The following is an 18,073-nucleotide window of genomic DNA, read 5'->3' as shown; positions in this document are numbered from 1 at the left end:
GAGGGAAAGAAAGAGAGAGGGGAGCAGGGCTGCTGATGTGCGGAGCAAACACAGGCAGCATCACTGCTCATCCCTCCTTCGACTATCACAACCCGGAAGAAATACTGTAACTGATCCCATCCCTGTTTTTATTTTTACATAGTCCAAAAAAGAGAGAGAGAAAAATTCAATTCATTGATCACCACTATTTATTTACGCATATTTTTCATTGATTGAAACCTACTTGTTAGTGTGAATGATGCATTTGGAGCTCGTGTGACGTGAGTGATGTGTTATAAAACAAACATTATACAGGTCATAATCATAGTAATAATGATAATAATAATAATAAGCCCAAAGTCAGATCAGTGAGATGGTGCTTGTAATGAGCCTATAATTATTAACCACGCGGTATAAATGAGCAGGGGGTGATTCTTGTGAAAACATCTGGAACTGCAACACTTGTAACACGGTATTAACTGACACTCTCCTTCCTACAGCTTCCTTGTGGGAGATATTCATATTTAGGAAGAAAACTAAGTAAATGTCTATTTCTCATTTGAAATTAATGTCCAACTCAGGAGTCAGAAAGCACTAAGTATTGTAAATCTGCAAGGCATGGATTTTTTTTAAATTTAAATTAAATTATTATTATTATCATTATTATTTAGCAAAGAAGGACGCTTTAAGCAACATGCCTGTCAGGAAAGCTACTGTGTTTCCTTCAAAAAACAGCTCTTTTAACTCAATTGATCCTATCTCATCCTGTCACAAGACCAAAACAGAGAAAAGACAATTGTCTATCCTCAGATTTACATCCATAGCCAATCGTCTTCAGACTGCAAGACAACCCATGCAGGCACAGAGAGAACATGCAAAATTTACACAGGTTTCAGTTGGTGAGCAAATTTAAAAGCAAACCCTTTTTGCTGTTTCATCAGTAGGAAAAAAAAACCATTCTGAAACTTTGTTAAAAACCTGCCTTACTTGTTGTTATAGCCCTTAGTTCATCAGTACAAGCTCTTTAATCTTTTACTGTGTGGGTTCATTTACATTTAGTAAGCCAAATTCAGGACATTCAAAAGCCTAAAGCAGACACAGAAAGCCCTTCTTTTTTAACTAGAGCTTTGCAGAAAGTTTGGAATAATAATTGATTTAGGTGACTTTGAATGTGGCGTGATTGTTGGTGCCAGAGGAGCTGGTCTGACTGTTTCAGAAACTGCTGATCTACTGGGATTTTGCAACCATCTCTAGGGTTTACAGAGAATGGTGTGTGAAAGAGAAAATATCCAGTGAGTCATTTTCTCTGGGTGAAAATGCCTTTGTTGATGCCAGAGGTCAGACAAGAATGGGGATGGTAATGCTGTGGAGGATATTTTCTTGGCACACTTTGGACCCCTTAGCACCAACTGAGCACTTCATAAACACCATAGCCTGCTGACTGCCTCCATCCCTTTATGACCACAGCGTACCAATCTTCTGATGGCTGCTTCCAGCAGGATAATGAGCCATGTCACAAAGCTCAAACTCTCCCACTGGTTTCCTAAACATTGCGGTGAGTTCACTGTACTCAAATGGACTCCACAGTCACCAGATCTCAATCCAGGAGAGCACCTTTGGGATGTGATGGAACAGGAAATTAACATCATGGATGTGCAGCCAACAAACCTGCAGCAGCTGTGCGATGCTATCACACAGGAGTGTTTCCAGCTCCTTGTTGAGTCTATGCCTCAAAGAATTAAAGCAGCGCTGAAGGCAAAAAGGGTCCAAATAGGTATTAGGAAAATGACCAGTGAGTATATATCCTTAATGTATCTATCCCTATTAATAGAAGCTGCTTCCATCAGGGCGTTAGTTAATAGTGTCTTGAGAATGCAGGGAAGTTTAATATCAACTGGGAAACATTGCTGAAAGCAATATATTTTATCTCACCATTTACTCACATTTTTCATCCTTTCTGGCACAGTTTTAATAAAATATACAGTTTTATATGAATACATAGGAATAAACAACAAATTGGTCATGAACTGATGGGAAGCACTAATAGGTCATTTTAAAAGAGGGCTACCTCAGCTTGTTTTTATAGGCCACTACTTGCACACATACCATCAATCCAATGAGACCTCAGATCCAGTTAATGGCTTTTCATGTATTGCTATATAGAGAGGATAAAAGCTGCACAGAAAAAAGAAGGAAAAGCAGTGAAAGGTGAATGGGCGCTTCTTTTCTGGCAAAAGGAAAAGGGAGAAATGGGACACGCTCAGTTACAAGAAGCTATAAATAAGATGTCAACAGTATTGCTCACCATTACCTGCTCCATCAAGAGAGTGTTTAGATGCCTTGACTGCAAACATAACCTTTTTTGTCACAATTTATTACCAGAACAAGAGAAGCAGTTGGGAGTGCTCACACCATTTCCAGTGCTGGGCAGAGCTAGCTGTCTGCCTCAGTGAGTTCATTTTCTTCAACTCATACCAATTTATTGCCCGCACATTGCCTACAACGGTAAATTCTGTTTCACATTGGCAAAGCAGACACGGGTGTAATTTTGAAAGATGCACCGCGGTCAACATATGTTGCGCAAGATATGGTGTTGGTCCACTCTCTCAGGGTTGCACATGCAAATTGGTTTGTGTCAGCACCGGTGCCAAACTCCTGTTGGACTTAATGAAGTCAGCGAGGAGCCGAGTCTCATTTTTATGAGTCATCGCTCTACCTGCACAGACAGAAAACACTCTGCCTCGACTTGATGAGATGTGAATAGCAATACAGCTGCACTTCTAGGTCAGGACATGCACAGTGTATTCAAAAAGCAGCATTGAGCACAGTGAATGATTAAATATGTGATACACACACACACACACACACGCTCAATCTATTTGCATTTTCCCCGGACAAGCTTGCCATCTTGTGTTAGTCATTATGCATTTACAAAAAGTTCCTACAATCTTGTTTTTTTCTTTTCTATATTTAAATCTCACATGGGACCCCCCCCCCCCCCAAAAAAAACCCCACAAAAAACAACAACAACAAACAAACAAACATAAAAAAACAAAAAACAAAAATTTTGGTTCTTAGAGTTATTCTCTTATATGATTTCCAAAGAAAAGCGTCTGGACTTCTTTAAGTTGCTTGAAGACGTTTCACCTCTCATCCGAGAAGCTTCTTCAGTTCTGCTCGGATGAGAGGTGAAACGTCTTCAAGCAACTTAAAGAAGTCCAGACGCTTTTCTTTGCAACTCCTTTGACTACGATGACCTGGATGACTGAGAACCTTCACAGACTTATATGATTTCCATTTGTGTACGCCAAATGGTAAAAATCCATTAAAAGCTATAGATGTAAACATAAACAAAACCTACCTTTACCTTTACAACAGGTTGCCAGTGATCTTGTGGATCTTATGATGGTTAAAGCAGCCTTTTTTCAACTGTACATTTTCTTTGCTTCAACACGTGCGCTCATTCATATCTAAGTGATAATCAAATATATACAAGCTAGGAAGGATCCAGGCAGGCGTACAGGCCTGCTCAAACACACACAAATGCTATCCATTCCCATTAGAGACATTGACACACATCCAGCACCAGTCAATGGCCTGCTTACACAGATCAATAAGTTTTGCTTCAGGCTGTGGCTTACATGTTTGCCTCCCATACCACCCAGAGCCACTAGAGCAGAGAGCTACCACACTGGCTTACATAACGTTCTATAAAATTACTCACAGCATGTGTGCATTTTTCCACCAGAAAATCCCCAATAAAAGCTTTTAATTGTTTTTTTGTCGTTTTTTTTTTTTTTAGCAACAGGATACTTGAGAGCAACAGAAAACAGCTTTCCATGTTGAAAAGAAGAGCTTTATGTGGCACCCAGGTGAGTTTAGGCTGTACGCTTGACAGCTGGTGCCAAATCTTTTACTTTGATGTTGGTGGTTCTGCCCTGCTGCTCCAGACGACTGTTTGACCAAATACAGCAGGTGATGTGTTCATTAGAAGTGGCTTGTGCAGGTCCAGTGCCCCACAGCTACATCTCATAACTTGAGCCATAAAACATTCATATATGTTTGCAATTGAGCTTAAGTAGAGTCTCTAGATATACTTTATTGATGTAGCTGGCAGCAGCAGTGTCTCAGTACTGAAAAATGAATGAGGCATTTGGAAAGACCTTCTGAATCAGCATTTCCCTGGTGAGCCTCGTCCTCCAGTCACAGTGAGGACGGGGAAAGCAAAGTAGCTGAGCAGCAGCAGTCTTCCTCTGTGTGTGTCTGAAATACATACACACAGCTTGAGTTCATCAAGGTCTTCCCAGCAGCTCGGAGGGCACCGAGTTGAATTTGGATGTGGTAGATCTTTGTTGTGTAAGCTGGCTAAATGCTGACAGGTTCTTCCCTGGTGGGCCAGCACAGAATGATGGATTTGCTGGAGGCACTTCCCCCTCAAAGGTGTTTGTGTAAAACACAGTGACTGAATGACAAGAGCACAAGCATGTACTTCCCAAGGCATGGCATAATGCTCTGATCAACAAGTGGATTACTGTAGGCCAGTTCAGGCTGCAGACACACACTGAACAGCAACATAATTAAAAGCACCATCAGGTGAAGTAAATAACATTGATGTAGTGTTCCCAATGTCCCAGTGTCTTCTCCCTGAATGATAAGCATATAGTGATAAACAAATTTTCATAAGAAAATGCTTTAATGAGTTGGGTCAAATTGTGTCCTTGACTGTTCAGTAGAAATTTATTATTATTTTACCATGCTCACTTGGATAGGCACATGTGAGGGGCAATGAAATGTATGGGAAGTAAAGGCGATTACATTTTTGGATTTCTTTAACCGCTGCATAAATATATTTCCTTTCTTGTGGAATTTCAGTGGAATACTGTGATGGGGTTGCAAGCAGGTAGTGCTTCATTTTACAAGGGAGAATGCCTGGAAACCACATTATATGATAAAGAGCAAATGGGCTTAGATTGCTTGGAGATCTAAAGCAGTTGCAGTTGACCTAGCTCTTGTGGACATACCATGACTGAGATGCCTAATAATCTGTACAGACATCAGCCTAGATGTTTGTATGTAATTTGTAGAATGAGAGCAGATAGCAGCACAGAACCTTATGACTCAAGATAAGAGGCTGTAAGCTGGTGCAGAAATCTTTGCAGGAAGGAAAAAGTTAAGCAAGCAGTACTATGGATTTCTTAGGAAATAAGAGAAAGTCTATTCCCACAGTTCATGTAATCTTATTGCCAAAAAAAGAAAATAAATAAATAAATACTGTTGTCTTCGGAAATTTGTATGAACATATCTGGAGCTCAAATAGAGAATAAAACATCTGAGTGTGGAAAGATTACGAGTTTGTATAGTGTAGTCAAAGCTTCCAAAATAAAATGCAATGAGGTCACAAAAAACTCACTGTAACCCTTTGCAGCATTATTATTTGAGTCTACTGAGAATCTAAAAAAGAAACTTTCCTCAAATAGGGTGACCGGATACCAACAAACTGAATGTGGGCCACAGACTATTTTAATTTGGTGCAATATAGGGCATGTTACTATTGCTGAGAACTATTCTGAAAAATCTCCAATCTCTGACTTAAAAAAACCCAAAACAACAAAATTATACAAGTTAAAGGTTTAACAAATGTACTGCATTTTATCTGAATGCAATTTTCCCAACTCTTTCACTAAGAAACCACAGGAAGTACCCCAGGAAGCATAAAATTTGCATTAAAGGTCTTACGTACACATGTACACGTATGTACATGTGTCTTTGTGCATTTGTGTATTCCTTGGTTCTAATTCAATAATTCAATAACTATTAGCTGTTATTTCAGCAACTGTTGTGCGATAATAGCCGTTGAGTTTCAGTAAGGATGCAACTTATAAATGTATGTTGTAAGTTAGAGCTAATAAAAATGAGGGTCATTGTTTCAGTGAGTGCAAAGGGGCACAATGGATAAAGATGCTGTACAGTCCCACATATACTGGGCACCTGGCCGCCCTTCTGTATGTATTTTCACTCAGTATAACCCCTTTTTATAGGGATTCTTTATGGTTTGCCTCCAGTTGTGTGGTACCTCCTGAACAACACATGGTGGCAGCAATGTTCCACTGACAGGATTTTTTCTGTCACTGCTAAGCTTAATGACAGCTATATTGAAGGTGGTATTGGTTTTAGGAGAGTCAAGTCTAACAATCAAATAATAACGCATTCTGTTTTTTGGCTTCTTTCAGATACAGCGGATATGTTAACTTACATTCAAGAAGAACACTGACAACAGTATTGGCATCCCTTGGTGATAATAGTTGTACTGTTTAACATTAAAATGTTCAATATTAATAATTTACTACTGCTTGTTTTAATACAGGGTTGAAAATAATGAGCAATATTTTAAAATCCTTCAAAGGAATTAAGTTGAATATAGAGAAGGCTCAAAAAGGGCCACATTATCATTTTTCCATCTTATAAAATAGGCTGATTCATACTTATACTTAGTGGAGACTAACAGAGTCTCTACTAATTTGCAGGCATCCATCCATCCATCCATCCATCCATCCATCCATCCATCCATCCATCCATCCATCCATCCATCCATCCATCCATCCATCCATCCATCCATCCATCCATCCATCCATCCATCCATCCATCCATCCAATCTGTTCTCCCAGTACGGAATCACAGGGGTGCTAGAGCCTGCAGCTTGACAGGGCAAGAGGATAGGTTGCCAGCCTATGACAGGGCTAACACAGAGAGCACAATATTAAACTGAAATTCTTAATTCAGAGACCCTTACAGTCTCAGTTTTTTCCCCCTGTCAGATCCATAGCTTTTTAAAAACTATTTCACTTTCTGAGTAAATGAGAAATTTTGTTTCATGATTCCAGAATCCTTTCTACATATTTTCAAAATACATGTGAACTGAATTATTACAATGCAAAGCGCTAAAAGAGTTTGATGAGGCTCACAGGTTAGATGGAGTAAATGCTGGAGCTTCATACTGATTGAAGCTTGATGTCGTCCATGAGGGCAGCTCACTGGTGAAGCAATAAACACTGTAACTACACACAGCAAGGACCTGGTGTGTGGTTTATGAGACTCCAGTTCTCTTGTTTTGTAGTTTTCATGTCCATATACAGAAGAGTGGCCACACTATATTGCCCCTCAGGGTTAGCAGCGTGACCATAGAATCTGTAGGCTTTTAATGTTCTTGGTGGAATCAGTCTCTCCTCTCAGCGTCAGCTTCAGTGGCTCTATGATGTTGTCACAGTAAAATCTGCTTGTTTTATTATTCGTTTAAAGTCCTTCTGTGGAATATATGGAAGGTAGGCCACAGCAAGGGGAACACTGTCATTTTTCCATCCTCTAAAAGTCACTGTTGATTATATGGGAACTTCACATAATTTCAAGTAATACATGTTCTTATTTCAGAGGCCATGCATTTCAGAAAGAGCCTCTGAGTCACCAGTGACCTTATATCCAGTGGTTGTACTTGTAGAATGCAAACATTTTTTGAACACAGGCTTTCAGGGGAACAAACAAATGCAAAATCTTGCACAACTACATTATTAAAGAACAAGGACGCTGCAAAAAGATACAGGACCTGTGGCTGCTCAACTGAATGCAAAGTGGCTCTTACAATGTTTAAAAGGGGAAACATTAGTTAGACAGCTTTGCAGTTAAAAAATATATAAAAGAACTATACAAGATCAAAAGAACCCCAAGAGCCTTCATCAGGAACTCAATGGGGATGTGGCAAACAACACTAGAGGCCAACTTCAAGCCAATTGATCTACCAAAGACACGTCCCCTCTGCTGTTCTGCATATTCTGTTCTGTTCTGAACCAGCTCAGTGAGATCATTGACACGAGTGGTTAAGGATACAAACTATGGAATGGAGCAACTGTCAGGCACCTACATGGACGACATCAAGCTGTTTGCCAGGAATGAACGCCACAGTGATTCACTCATCCACACCACTAGGATTTACAGCAGTAACATGAGAATGTCATTGGGGTTTGAGAAGTGTAGTCGAATGGTAACAAAGAGAAGGAAGGTAGTCAGAACTGAGGGGATTGCACTATCAATAGGCAACATTGCAGACATTGAGGTCTGCGAAACTTACAGGCAAATGGGAACCATGAAGAAGCTGCTAGAAAAGCAAGAACCACCAAATACGTGCAGTGGGTCAGGCAAGTCCTGGAATGGAAAGAACAAGATTAAGGCATTAACACCTATGTCCTGCCGATAATCAGGTACCCTTCTGGGATGATAAGCTGGCCAAAGGAGGAGATAGAAGCCAGTGACATCAAGTCAAGGAAGCTTCTGGCCATGGTTTCACCCCAAATCCAGCACCCTGAAATTGTATGATAAGCGAAAGAAAGGGCATAGAGGACTAGTGCGTGTCAGAACCACTGTCCAACAAACATCCATGGGTACATCAGGAAGACGGCCACAACAGACCGTGTGCTTAGTGGATACCTCAATCAGCAGAAACCCAAGAAAGAATAGGAGCAAGGAGAAGAACCATCGTGGAAGGACAGGACCCTGCACGGTATGTACCACGAGCAGATGAAGGAAGTGGCTTACATCCAGAAATCCTACCAGTCGCTAAACACAGCTGGACTGAAAGACAGCACAGAGGCGCTAATCATGGCAGCACAGGAACAAGCCCTAAGTAAGATCAGGCAAGACCAGGCAAGACCCAGGCAGGCTGTGTAAAAATGCCCCTGAGACAATCCAGCACATAACAGCAGGGTGCAAGAAATAGCAGGCAAGGCATACATGGAATGCCATAACCACGTGGCCGGCATAGTATACAAGAACATCTGTGCCGAGTAGACCTGGAAGTCCTGAGGTAAAAATGGGAGACACCCCCTTCTCAGTGGAATTACCATCCCCATCCTAAATGACCATAGCCCCCCCACACCCTTATTTATTTATTATATTATATAACTGCCCTCGTATACAGTCCCACAATGTTTCTGTTTCAATGTTTCTACACATACACCATGTATATAGTTTACTCACATATACATATATATTGCTTCTTCTTCTTTGTATAATGTTTTCTTTACTTTTGCACCTTTGTGGTCCTGTTATCCAATTTCGCTGTGCAAGAAACTCCACAATGACAATTAAAAAAAGTTTGAAGTCTAAGTTCTAAGTTCTAGCTAAGATAGCTGAGACCAAGTTAAGATCCTGTGGGAGTTTCAGATACAGACGGACAAAATGGTGATGGGTAACCAACCGGATATAGTAGTGGTGGACAAGCAGAAGAAGACAGCCGTAGTGATAAACGTAGCTATACCACCAGGAATCGCATTGATTTCAAAATCCTTCTGCTCACTTTTAAAATTCTGAATAACCTGGCCCCTAGCTACCTAACTGATCTCCTTGATCTGTACAACCCAAAGAGAGCACTTATATCCTCCAGCCAACTGCTCCTAATGCAACCAAGTTCTCGTTTAAAAACCAGAGGTGTCCGTGCTTTTGCCATTGCTCCCCCTAGACTCTGGAATAATCTCCCAGTTGATATCCGTACATCGGAATCAATTCAATCGTTCAAATCACACTTAAAAACACACCTGTTCAACTTAGCTTTCGATGCAAATTAGTTTGACTTTCATTCAGCCTGCACTACACCATGTAATGTAATTTTAATTGTAACTGTACTATTTGTTCCTTGTTCTGCCCTCATTGCAGTTTTATTGTGAAGGACTTTGATGTACACTAGTCTTTTAAATGTGCTATAGAAATAAATTTTGAGTTGACTTGACGTGAGGAACATCAGGAAGAAGGAACACCAGGAGATGGAAAAGTACTAAGGGCTCAGAGAAGAGCTCAAGAAGATGTGGAGGGTGGAGGTAACATAGATATATATTTATTTGTATATTATTTATATAATTTTATATATACATATATATGTTATGGTTTTACAATTAGTGGTTAACACAGTATAGTTTATAATCATCAATAAATATTAATGTCAACTATTTAGCGGCTTACGTAGGCGGAAATGAATTGATTCCACATCCGGGTGAAACGCTGTTTACAATCAGGATAGTGGATGGCTCATGCTAAGTTCCGAGGGAGAAAACAACGTTTATAATTATAAATTACAGGTACTTTGCTCCAGAATCACCACCTATGGCATCTCAGATCCCTATAACCGTCAAGACCCCCCCGCCAGCCGCCAGCTCCGCCGCTTTCCGTGGGAAGAAACGTCCCGGCAGTCCGGCGGTTTCAGCCGCTCAGCAGAGCACCGGGAACAGCAGCAAGAAGAAGAAAGGGCAGCCGGTGGTTACTACAGCAACAACCCAGGCACAGGTAAAAGCTAACTCAGGCACAGTAAAACACCCCAGGTGTGTTGCAACGTCTTTTTGTCATTATCAAAAACTCGCACCAAGAGTTAGGTAATAATAAAAAATATGTCCATAAAAAACAAACAAACCAACAATCAGCATGATCAAACTTAAAAGGCAGAAATGCACCGACTCGGATTGCCAATTTTTAAATTGTGACCTCCGATTTTCCTTCTCAAAACTATAATTGACTGCACATGTAAACTAAAGTCTTCTTTTCTTCTAAATATTATTTTCACAATAAGAGATGTGATTAAAGTTTATAGTTACCCCAAACGGCAGCAAGCTACAGGATCTTCTCTCACTCACACAACGAAAATTAAAGTGCTGTGCTGGTGGAAGCGGGTACAGATGATAAATATGAAAATGAGCTGCTGCAGACCAAACTTTACCTGACAGATTTACCAAAGAAAGCGGCTGCAACAGATTTATGTGACAAAACCAGTGTTATGTACTTTCCTTATTTTCCAGCATGTTTACCAGGCAATAGGACATCATCCGTTTTCTCTTTTCTCTCTCTCATTTTTTATATTTTCCTCATACTTGATTCGGTATTTTGCACATACCAAGGCTCTGAGCTTTGACACCTGTAATTAGGTTTATTGTTATGAGGATTTTCATACTAGTCCCCCTGTGGTTAACTTTGGTGATCTTCATGTCCTCGATCACAGTGAGGAGCTTCCACGCTAACGACATGTCAATGTGCGGCTGTGTGTGTGTGTGTGTGTGTGTGTGTGTGCACGCGTGGCTCACAACTGGTCATGTGGGAGGCTGATCAGTCATCGAAAAGGGCCTTGAACACTGGAAATCATCCAATCCTGGGCCCTGGCCAATCAACTTGTGCATTTCTAGTAAATTTGATGTTTCTCTCATTGAATTAAAGGTTTTTAGATTTTCAGATTCATTCATTTGTTTAGTTGTGTAAAAATGATTTTGAGACATTCCTGATATAATTCCCTCAAATGAGTTGATTTTTCACAAACAGAACAGATGCTGCTGAGTCCTTTTATCAGTAGTATCTGTATTTCTTATTAATTCCCATCTGTCCAACCTCTAAGATATTGAACTATATGATAATTATTCACTTCTATGTATTGAACATTCTGTTTTCAATACATAGAAGTTATACTTAGACTTGACCTGACAAATGACCACACACAATAGGTGATGAAATGTGGAGAACAGCAGAAAAGCAATGCATAACATTCAGAAAGTACAAATAAGGATAATAGGACCAAACATGATGATATATTATACTAGAAGAAAAATACACATTATACTTAATATATCTTTGTAGCATTGTTGAATAGTGCTTCGCTTTTTTTGTCATAGATTATGTTTGTATTTTCTTTTTAAAAAAACAAATTCTCTTTTGCATTGTTACTCCTGCTCAGGTATGATTGTAAACTATTTTTCTTGTTGTAAGCGCCTGAGGTTTCAGTCTAAGCTGGGTATAGCCAACTTTTGCCATTTATGCATAACACGTTGAACATGTGACTTAAGTCAAACATGTTTGCTGTATATCTAACTGTTGTGTCTCATCAGATGACAACAGTAGAGACGGTGGCTGAGGTGAAGGCCGTGGGATCTGCAGACAGCGGTCCAACCAGCACCATCACAGAGTCCACTGTAAAGCCTCCACCATTTAAAGACCACACATTCATGGTGGGTGCATATGTCTGCATGAATTTGAGTTCATCCTGTTCCTTTGTTTCTCTTTAAATTCTTATTCTCCTTCTCCCCCCCCCCTTTTCTAATCTTGGCAGCATTCGGGAATTGGCGGAGCAGCAGCAGGCAAAAAGAACCGGACCTGGAAGAACCTCAAACAGATTCTGGCATTGGAGCGTACCTTACCCTGGAAGCTCAATGATCCCAACTGTGAGTTTCTTCTTTTAACTGGGGTCATTTTTGCATTTGTCAGCTATAAACAATTCCATTTCCATTTTTAAAATGGTGGTAAATTAATACCAAAATACATTTTTTTTTTAAATTTAAAATGTGACTAACAAAGCTGACATTTTAAATGAAAAGAGAATGCTTTGCCATTTTAAAGCAAAAGCACAAATTACCACTTAAAAAAGAAGCCCCCCCCCCCAAAAGATCTGTTTTGTCCAATAAAGATTTGCTCTGTATTTTGCTCTAGTCATCTGCATCCCACCTGCAGAGACTCTCATCTTTAATGCAGTAGTTTGAGAATTGCTGCATTAGTAATGAGACTGATGAGACTTTAAAAGCCACTTCTCTGTGAAAATAGTGCAGATAATAGTACATTTCAAATTTGTAGTTCATCTTATGACCCTTCTGTGTTTGTAGACTACAACATTGATGCTCCGCCATCCCTCAAACCAGCCAAGAAATACTCAGACATCTCTGGACTCCCTGTGAGTAACTGTTCTGCTAAAAAAAAGAAAATGTTTTAAGTTGGACAGCATTACTTATCCAAGTCTTGTACAAAGAACACACTGAGTAATCTCTCTTGTCTTTCCTCAGGCAAACTACACAGACCCACAGACAAAGCTGCGCTTCACATCTTCTGAGGAGTTCTCCTACATCCGTCTCCTGCCCACTGATGTTGTTACAGGCTATCTCGCTCTTCGAAAGGCAACGTGCATTGTGCCCTGACAGTCGAGAAAGGCTTGAAAGCTAAAACGGGTTCAAACCTGAACTCACCTCATGTCAGCGTAGGAAGCTGTCAGGCCAGCGAGGAGAGCAGGTAGTCTAGACAGTTGCTGGAGATCAGAAGCTGACTATAGCTAACCGTTTGCACAGTTGTTAGTAGCAAGGTGAGCTACATCTTAATTGTTACTATGTGACAAAATCAATTAAACAAAATTGATTTTCCTTTCATCTAGAAAGATTGTGTTGCGCAATTGCTTATTCTTTTTATGATGCATGTTTCTGTCAGTAGCTGGATGTTACATTGTAAATATGCCAGTGGGAAAAGTTCATTCAGAAGTCAGCAACAGGATGTGCTTCTGCTTATTCGTTAAAAAAAATCTCCTCAAATGTAAATGTTATTTTCCCATTACATCTCCCTTCTTCCTCCTTCCTCCCTGCTGTAGTAACTGTTTACATGCAAGTTTCTGTGTCCCACTTTGTTATAATGATCTGTGCTTTCATTGGTGGAAATGAAGAGTAGAAGAGCAATGTTTAACCTGTTTTTTTCCCCCCTGCTTTTTCATTGACTCAGTTACTTTTCATAATGTGCCTATTAAAACTAGCTTGAATGTGGTGCTAAAGTTTGAGAGTCTCTTTTCCACCCACGCTCTTGTAAATGAAATTTGTGTAAATTTACATCTTCATTTACATCTTGGATAGTCATACAGTCAAAGAGAGATAAAGCCAAAAAGGTGTAATCAATATTTTTATAAGCAGCAAATCATCAGATGGACTTAATTTCACGTATCATTTACAAAAATATAGCATTGGTTCCACAAGCAGCGTTTTATGTACAATTTACCCCTCTACCTGAGTTAGAAATCGCACTTGGCAGGCAACCACAATCATTTTCATAAGATATTTCATGGTGCTTTATGAAAAATTAAAGAATAAATTCTGTTGTATTTCTCATGAGAGTGATTCCTATTATGCAAATAATAAATATACAGGCTAAACAGCACAGATATGGATACATGAATATGACAAGAACCACTAAGCTGACCACTAAGCTGTGAGTCCGACCTGTTGAGACAGCGAAACAGGTGCAACAATCTAAATAATTTTCTTCAGTTTCTCCTTGATTTTTTAATTTGCTCAAGATGTGTAATTACACTTTACCCTGTATCCTCCCTTCAGTCTTGAAGCCCAATACAAACAATAAGCCATGTGTTATCAATGAAGGACAAGCTGACATCTATTCTATACAAATAAATTGATCCCACTACTGCCTGTTCAGCTAAAGCCTGTATATAAAACATATATTATTTCTCATAAGATCACCATTGCTGTTTAACAGCAGCTAAAACACCAATAACACTATCACACTGGGTGGTATGTTCCAGAAAGACAAACACAGTGCTTCAGTCCTTCTGCACTTCTTACTGAGTGTTCTTCCAGCTCTGGGCTGGAGTGAAGCTGATGAAGGCAGTATAGTTTATCCATGAGCCGTTCCTGCTGTGGCATCAAAACCTCAACACCGTGATTAATGAACGTCATCAGAGCTTTCTACTACCCAAGCACACAGCCCAGCAGAGTGTGTCTGCATGCGTGTGTGCATTTACATTTTGGGCCCTCTTTGCTGCGCTCACATGCCAGAAGCTACACAGTATTATGTTGTGCTTAGAGTCAGGATTTATAGAAGTAATATTATCATTATTATCAGGCCTCAAACATGCTATGTGAGGCTTTTTTGTATGACTTATATATGAATATTTGAGACATATGCATGCATAAGTGAGCGTATCTCACCCAATAGAAATGGAAACCTGCAGGTTTTATGGTGCACTTGTCTTTGCAGTCACAGTTCATCTCCACTTGGGTGCGCCAGAGCTCTGCCCTTTCTGCCAAGTCTGTGTCCCATGATGAGTCATGGATGTCACAGCAGGGTGTCCATTTCTGAGCAAAACCTTGGCTTCATTAAGTCGAACTGCGGCAGGAGAACTTATTCAGCCACTCTGGTGGTGGAGGATAAACACTACCATCTGAGAGGTCGTCATAAATCCAAGTTTAAGAAGAGTATAATGAAAAATTACAAATACTTCTGCTATAGTTGGGCTAATAAAGACACAACAGAGTGAAAGCTTACACTGACCGCCATGCAAACAGAATCCATAATTACCTTAAAGCATGTAATAGACATTAATAAACACGAGCACACTGATTTAAACAGGCTGATGATAATTATCACTAATTTTAGTATGGGCATGGCAAAGGATGTAAGCAATCGAGGACTACAGCTCAATCATATAATAACCGTCATTAAGAAATTGATTGTGATGTGCATAAAAAGGCTCATCTCGCTTTGATGGAGGATTTGGCACCTGCTGCACTGCATAAAATGTGCATTTTTGGAGAACACACACACACCGGCTGAAATCAATGAGTGACTTCTCTGTCGGTTTTGTTTTCTAGTACTTCCCTCGCTGAACTTTTGCAGTTTTCTGAAAGTTTCTGATACCCTGTGGAGACACACTCTATGATCTAAAGTCGTCTTTGTGCCTATTTTCATCCAGTTTGTCTCAGTTTTTTTTCAATGTCACATTTTAGTGGAGGTGGAGCTGTACACATTTATTTCACATCCAGCACATGGAATTTTTTTACAGGGCAGCTTTTCACCTACATTATTGGGCCTATTGAACGTAAACAGGGCATAAAGCAAGGAAAGCATCATTTGGGACATTTAACTCTTCAGCGGATACATAGTTGTTACCGCATGTGTTCAGGTTTGCAGAACTTATTACCAGATCAGACTCACAGCTTCACTGGCTTCACCTGTGCCCTCACATTCAGAGAGGAGCCCTCAGAACTATGTGGACACATGGGCAAGCCCTTCACAACAGACAGGGAAAACTCTAATGATAGCGGTCATGTTACATTATTCATCTGCAATCTTAAAGTATGTAAGAAAAATTCAAGAGAGCTAGTCTCAAATGCCAGGTCAGAAAAATGGACTAGCAGCTCTGGTAGGCTGATCAATAGACAAACTTCAGCTCCTGCCGAGTCAGCAGGGAAACTTTCATATTTATGTTTCTGACCTATTGGAACAGCAAAAGTAGCAGAGTGAACTTTTTTACTCCCTGTAAACAAAGACTTAACAGTCTGTATCCGTTTGATGCTACGTCAACACCTGAATTATTGTTGAAGCACAATGTTTATATTGGATATCAGTTTCACAGTAGATTCAGCATGAAGGTAAATATCATGCCGATAACAGTGATCAACTGTTATCGGAAAATTTCAAGATGAAAATAATTCATTTTGATTCCACAGCTTCTCTCCAGACGAAATCATTTAGTAGAGCTGAAGTACTAAAAATTACAGAGATAAAACAACTAAAGAAAAAATATCTTTGATTTTTTTTTGTATCTTCCAGAAATCAGCTCTCACGCTGATCACATGTGTGGATAGATCTTAAAAACGGCGATGCTCCCAATGTCCTTAAATTCTAGTTTCAATCTTCACGTAACCACACTGTTAGAGACGTGAGTAGTGCCACTGAATCCAAATCAAGTTCTAAACAACAGATTGGAAAGATCTGACTGGTGATGACAGACAAACTCTCTGCGGACGGCCTCTTTTTCCATCACAGCTGGCGTTCAACACACACCAGAAAATGAGACTGCCTGTGGACCATTCCTGTAAATGCAATATTTAATTTCTTTTGTCTGTTTATGGATTTTCTTCACCAAGAGGACTGCTTCCAGTTCACAAGTCGCTCTGTTTGATCTTGTTGAGATTATATATAGAAGCTCTTTTTTGTCCTCGGGATGATGATTTAATGTGAAAAGAATGAATCTGATATGCAGTGAAACTCTTAAATGCCCACATATCAAGTATAGATTGTGTAAAAAGATGGACATAGCTAAAAATAAAGCTAACATGTAAGTGCCTTAACTACATTGTTTCTGGTTAGGAGGCAAGAACTGTGGTCTAAAAAGACATTTGGAAATCAGGGATTCATGATGAAATTCATGATGAGTTTATAGTTTCAGTCACCAGTTTCACATCTTACTGATTACAAAATCCTTCTCATTTTGTAATTTACGGTGCTCATCTTTTACATACATTCTGCGTTATTAACTGATTATTAGTCTTTCACATAACAACTTGTGGATGATGACTTTAGAATTTTTCCGCCTATTGCTCAGCGATATAGCTTTCTGATACTGCTCATCTGCCCCACTTGTCCAATTTCCTCAAATTTCTTTAAGGCCATATTGAACACCATGCAGAGATATCCCAGGTTTTCAGCTCTTTGCAAATTACCTTATTGGTGCAAAAATGATATTTTATATAATATTTAATAACATTTTATAACAAACGGTATTATCATTAGAATTTTTCGCACATTAAATGTAAAAAATAGGAATAAATTAGGTTTTTGTGACCGTCTGCTAATAACAAAGCAAGGAATTAAAGTTGGTTCTTTGCTAAATTTTCTGCTATGTGTAAACACAACACTGATGCATCCCTTAAAGTGGCTGTAGCTCAAATATCTTTGGTTAGGTTAGTTGCTTTCTGATGCCTGGTTCTGAGTGTGAATGTTAGAAAGTCCTTAAGCACAGGGAAAAAAGTGCTTGTGTGAATTAAGCATGTTGTATCACAAGCCTTTTAGTGCTCAGGTAGAATAGAAAAGTACCGTATGAGGTACTAGTAGAAAAGTCCATTTTTTAATGCTCGAATGATTCATGGGTCAGTGTTAAGTGTCTTAGCTATAACCACACATTGACAATAATAATCAGAACCAAACTAACATTTTTTCATCTTTGCTTTGGTCTTGGAAGAATAAACAGAGATATAATGTGCTAACTGGTGAACTTAAGTTCTGCCGTTCTGTCAGATGTCACTACTGTTGCAGACATATACAGACAGCATTCAGTGCCTGGATGCCTGGCTGCTCAGCATTGGACAAAGAGCGATGATGGTCCTCTTTCGAAGAGCAATAAAATCTACGGTAGACATTTCTAGGTGTGCCGGTGCAATAAGTCACAAGTTTCTCAGTCAGGACTGTCTTTCGATTTTCCTTGCTGGTTAGCTATTAGGACCAAAAATGACTTTGAATATCATAATTTAGACCT

The 18,073-nt window shown here is 39.6% G+C and overlaps 1 protein-coding gene across 1 annotated transcript; it reads left to right on the top strand.

The window, feature by feature from the left end:
- Positions 1–10,022: 10,022 nt before the first annotated feature.
- Positions 10,023–13,582, top strand: ino80c (INO80 complex subunit C). Its single transcript, XM_063486571.1, has 5 exons — positions 10,023–10,302; positions 11,883–12,002; positions 12,104–12,215; positions 12,651–12,718; positions 12,828–13,582. The coding sequence occupies exons 1-5, from the start codon at positions 10,123–10,125 to the stop codon at positions 12,957–12,959; spliced, it is 612 nt and encodes a 203-aa protein (XP_063342641.1). The 5' UTR covers positions 10,023–10,122; the 3' UTR covers positions 12,960–13,582.
- Positions 13,583–18,073: the final 4,491 nt, after the last annotated feature.

This window comes from Pelmatolapia mariae, linkage group LG10_11 (assembly GCF_036321145.2).
Source record: "Pelmatolapia mariae isolate MD_Pm_ZW linkage group LG10_11, Pm_UMD_F_2, whole genome shotgun sequence".
Classification (NCBI taxonomy): Eukaryota; Metazoa; Chordata; class Actinopteri; order Cichliformes; family Cichlidae; genus Pelmatolapia; species Pelmatolapia mariae.
Note: the sequence above shows the minus strand (reverse complement) of the source record. Positions and strands in the feature narration are given on the sequence as shown.

Bases quoted from the DNA above. Each gene is read 5' to 3' on its own strand.
- ino80c (XM_063486571.1), top strand. From the start codon at position 10,123: ATGGCATCTCAGATCCCTATAACCGTCAAGACCCCCCCGCCAGCCGCC. The intron at 10,303-11,882 runs GTAAAAGCTAAC...GTGTCTCATCAG, and splicing joins CAGCAACAACCCAGGCACAG to ATGACAACAGTAGAGACGGT. The intron at 12,003-12,103 runs GTGGGTGCATAT...TAATCTTGGCAG, and splicing joins TTAAAGACCACACATTCATG to CATTCGGGAATTGGCGGAGC.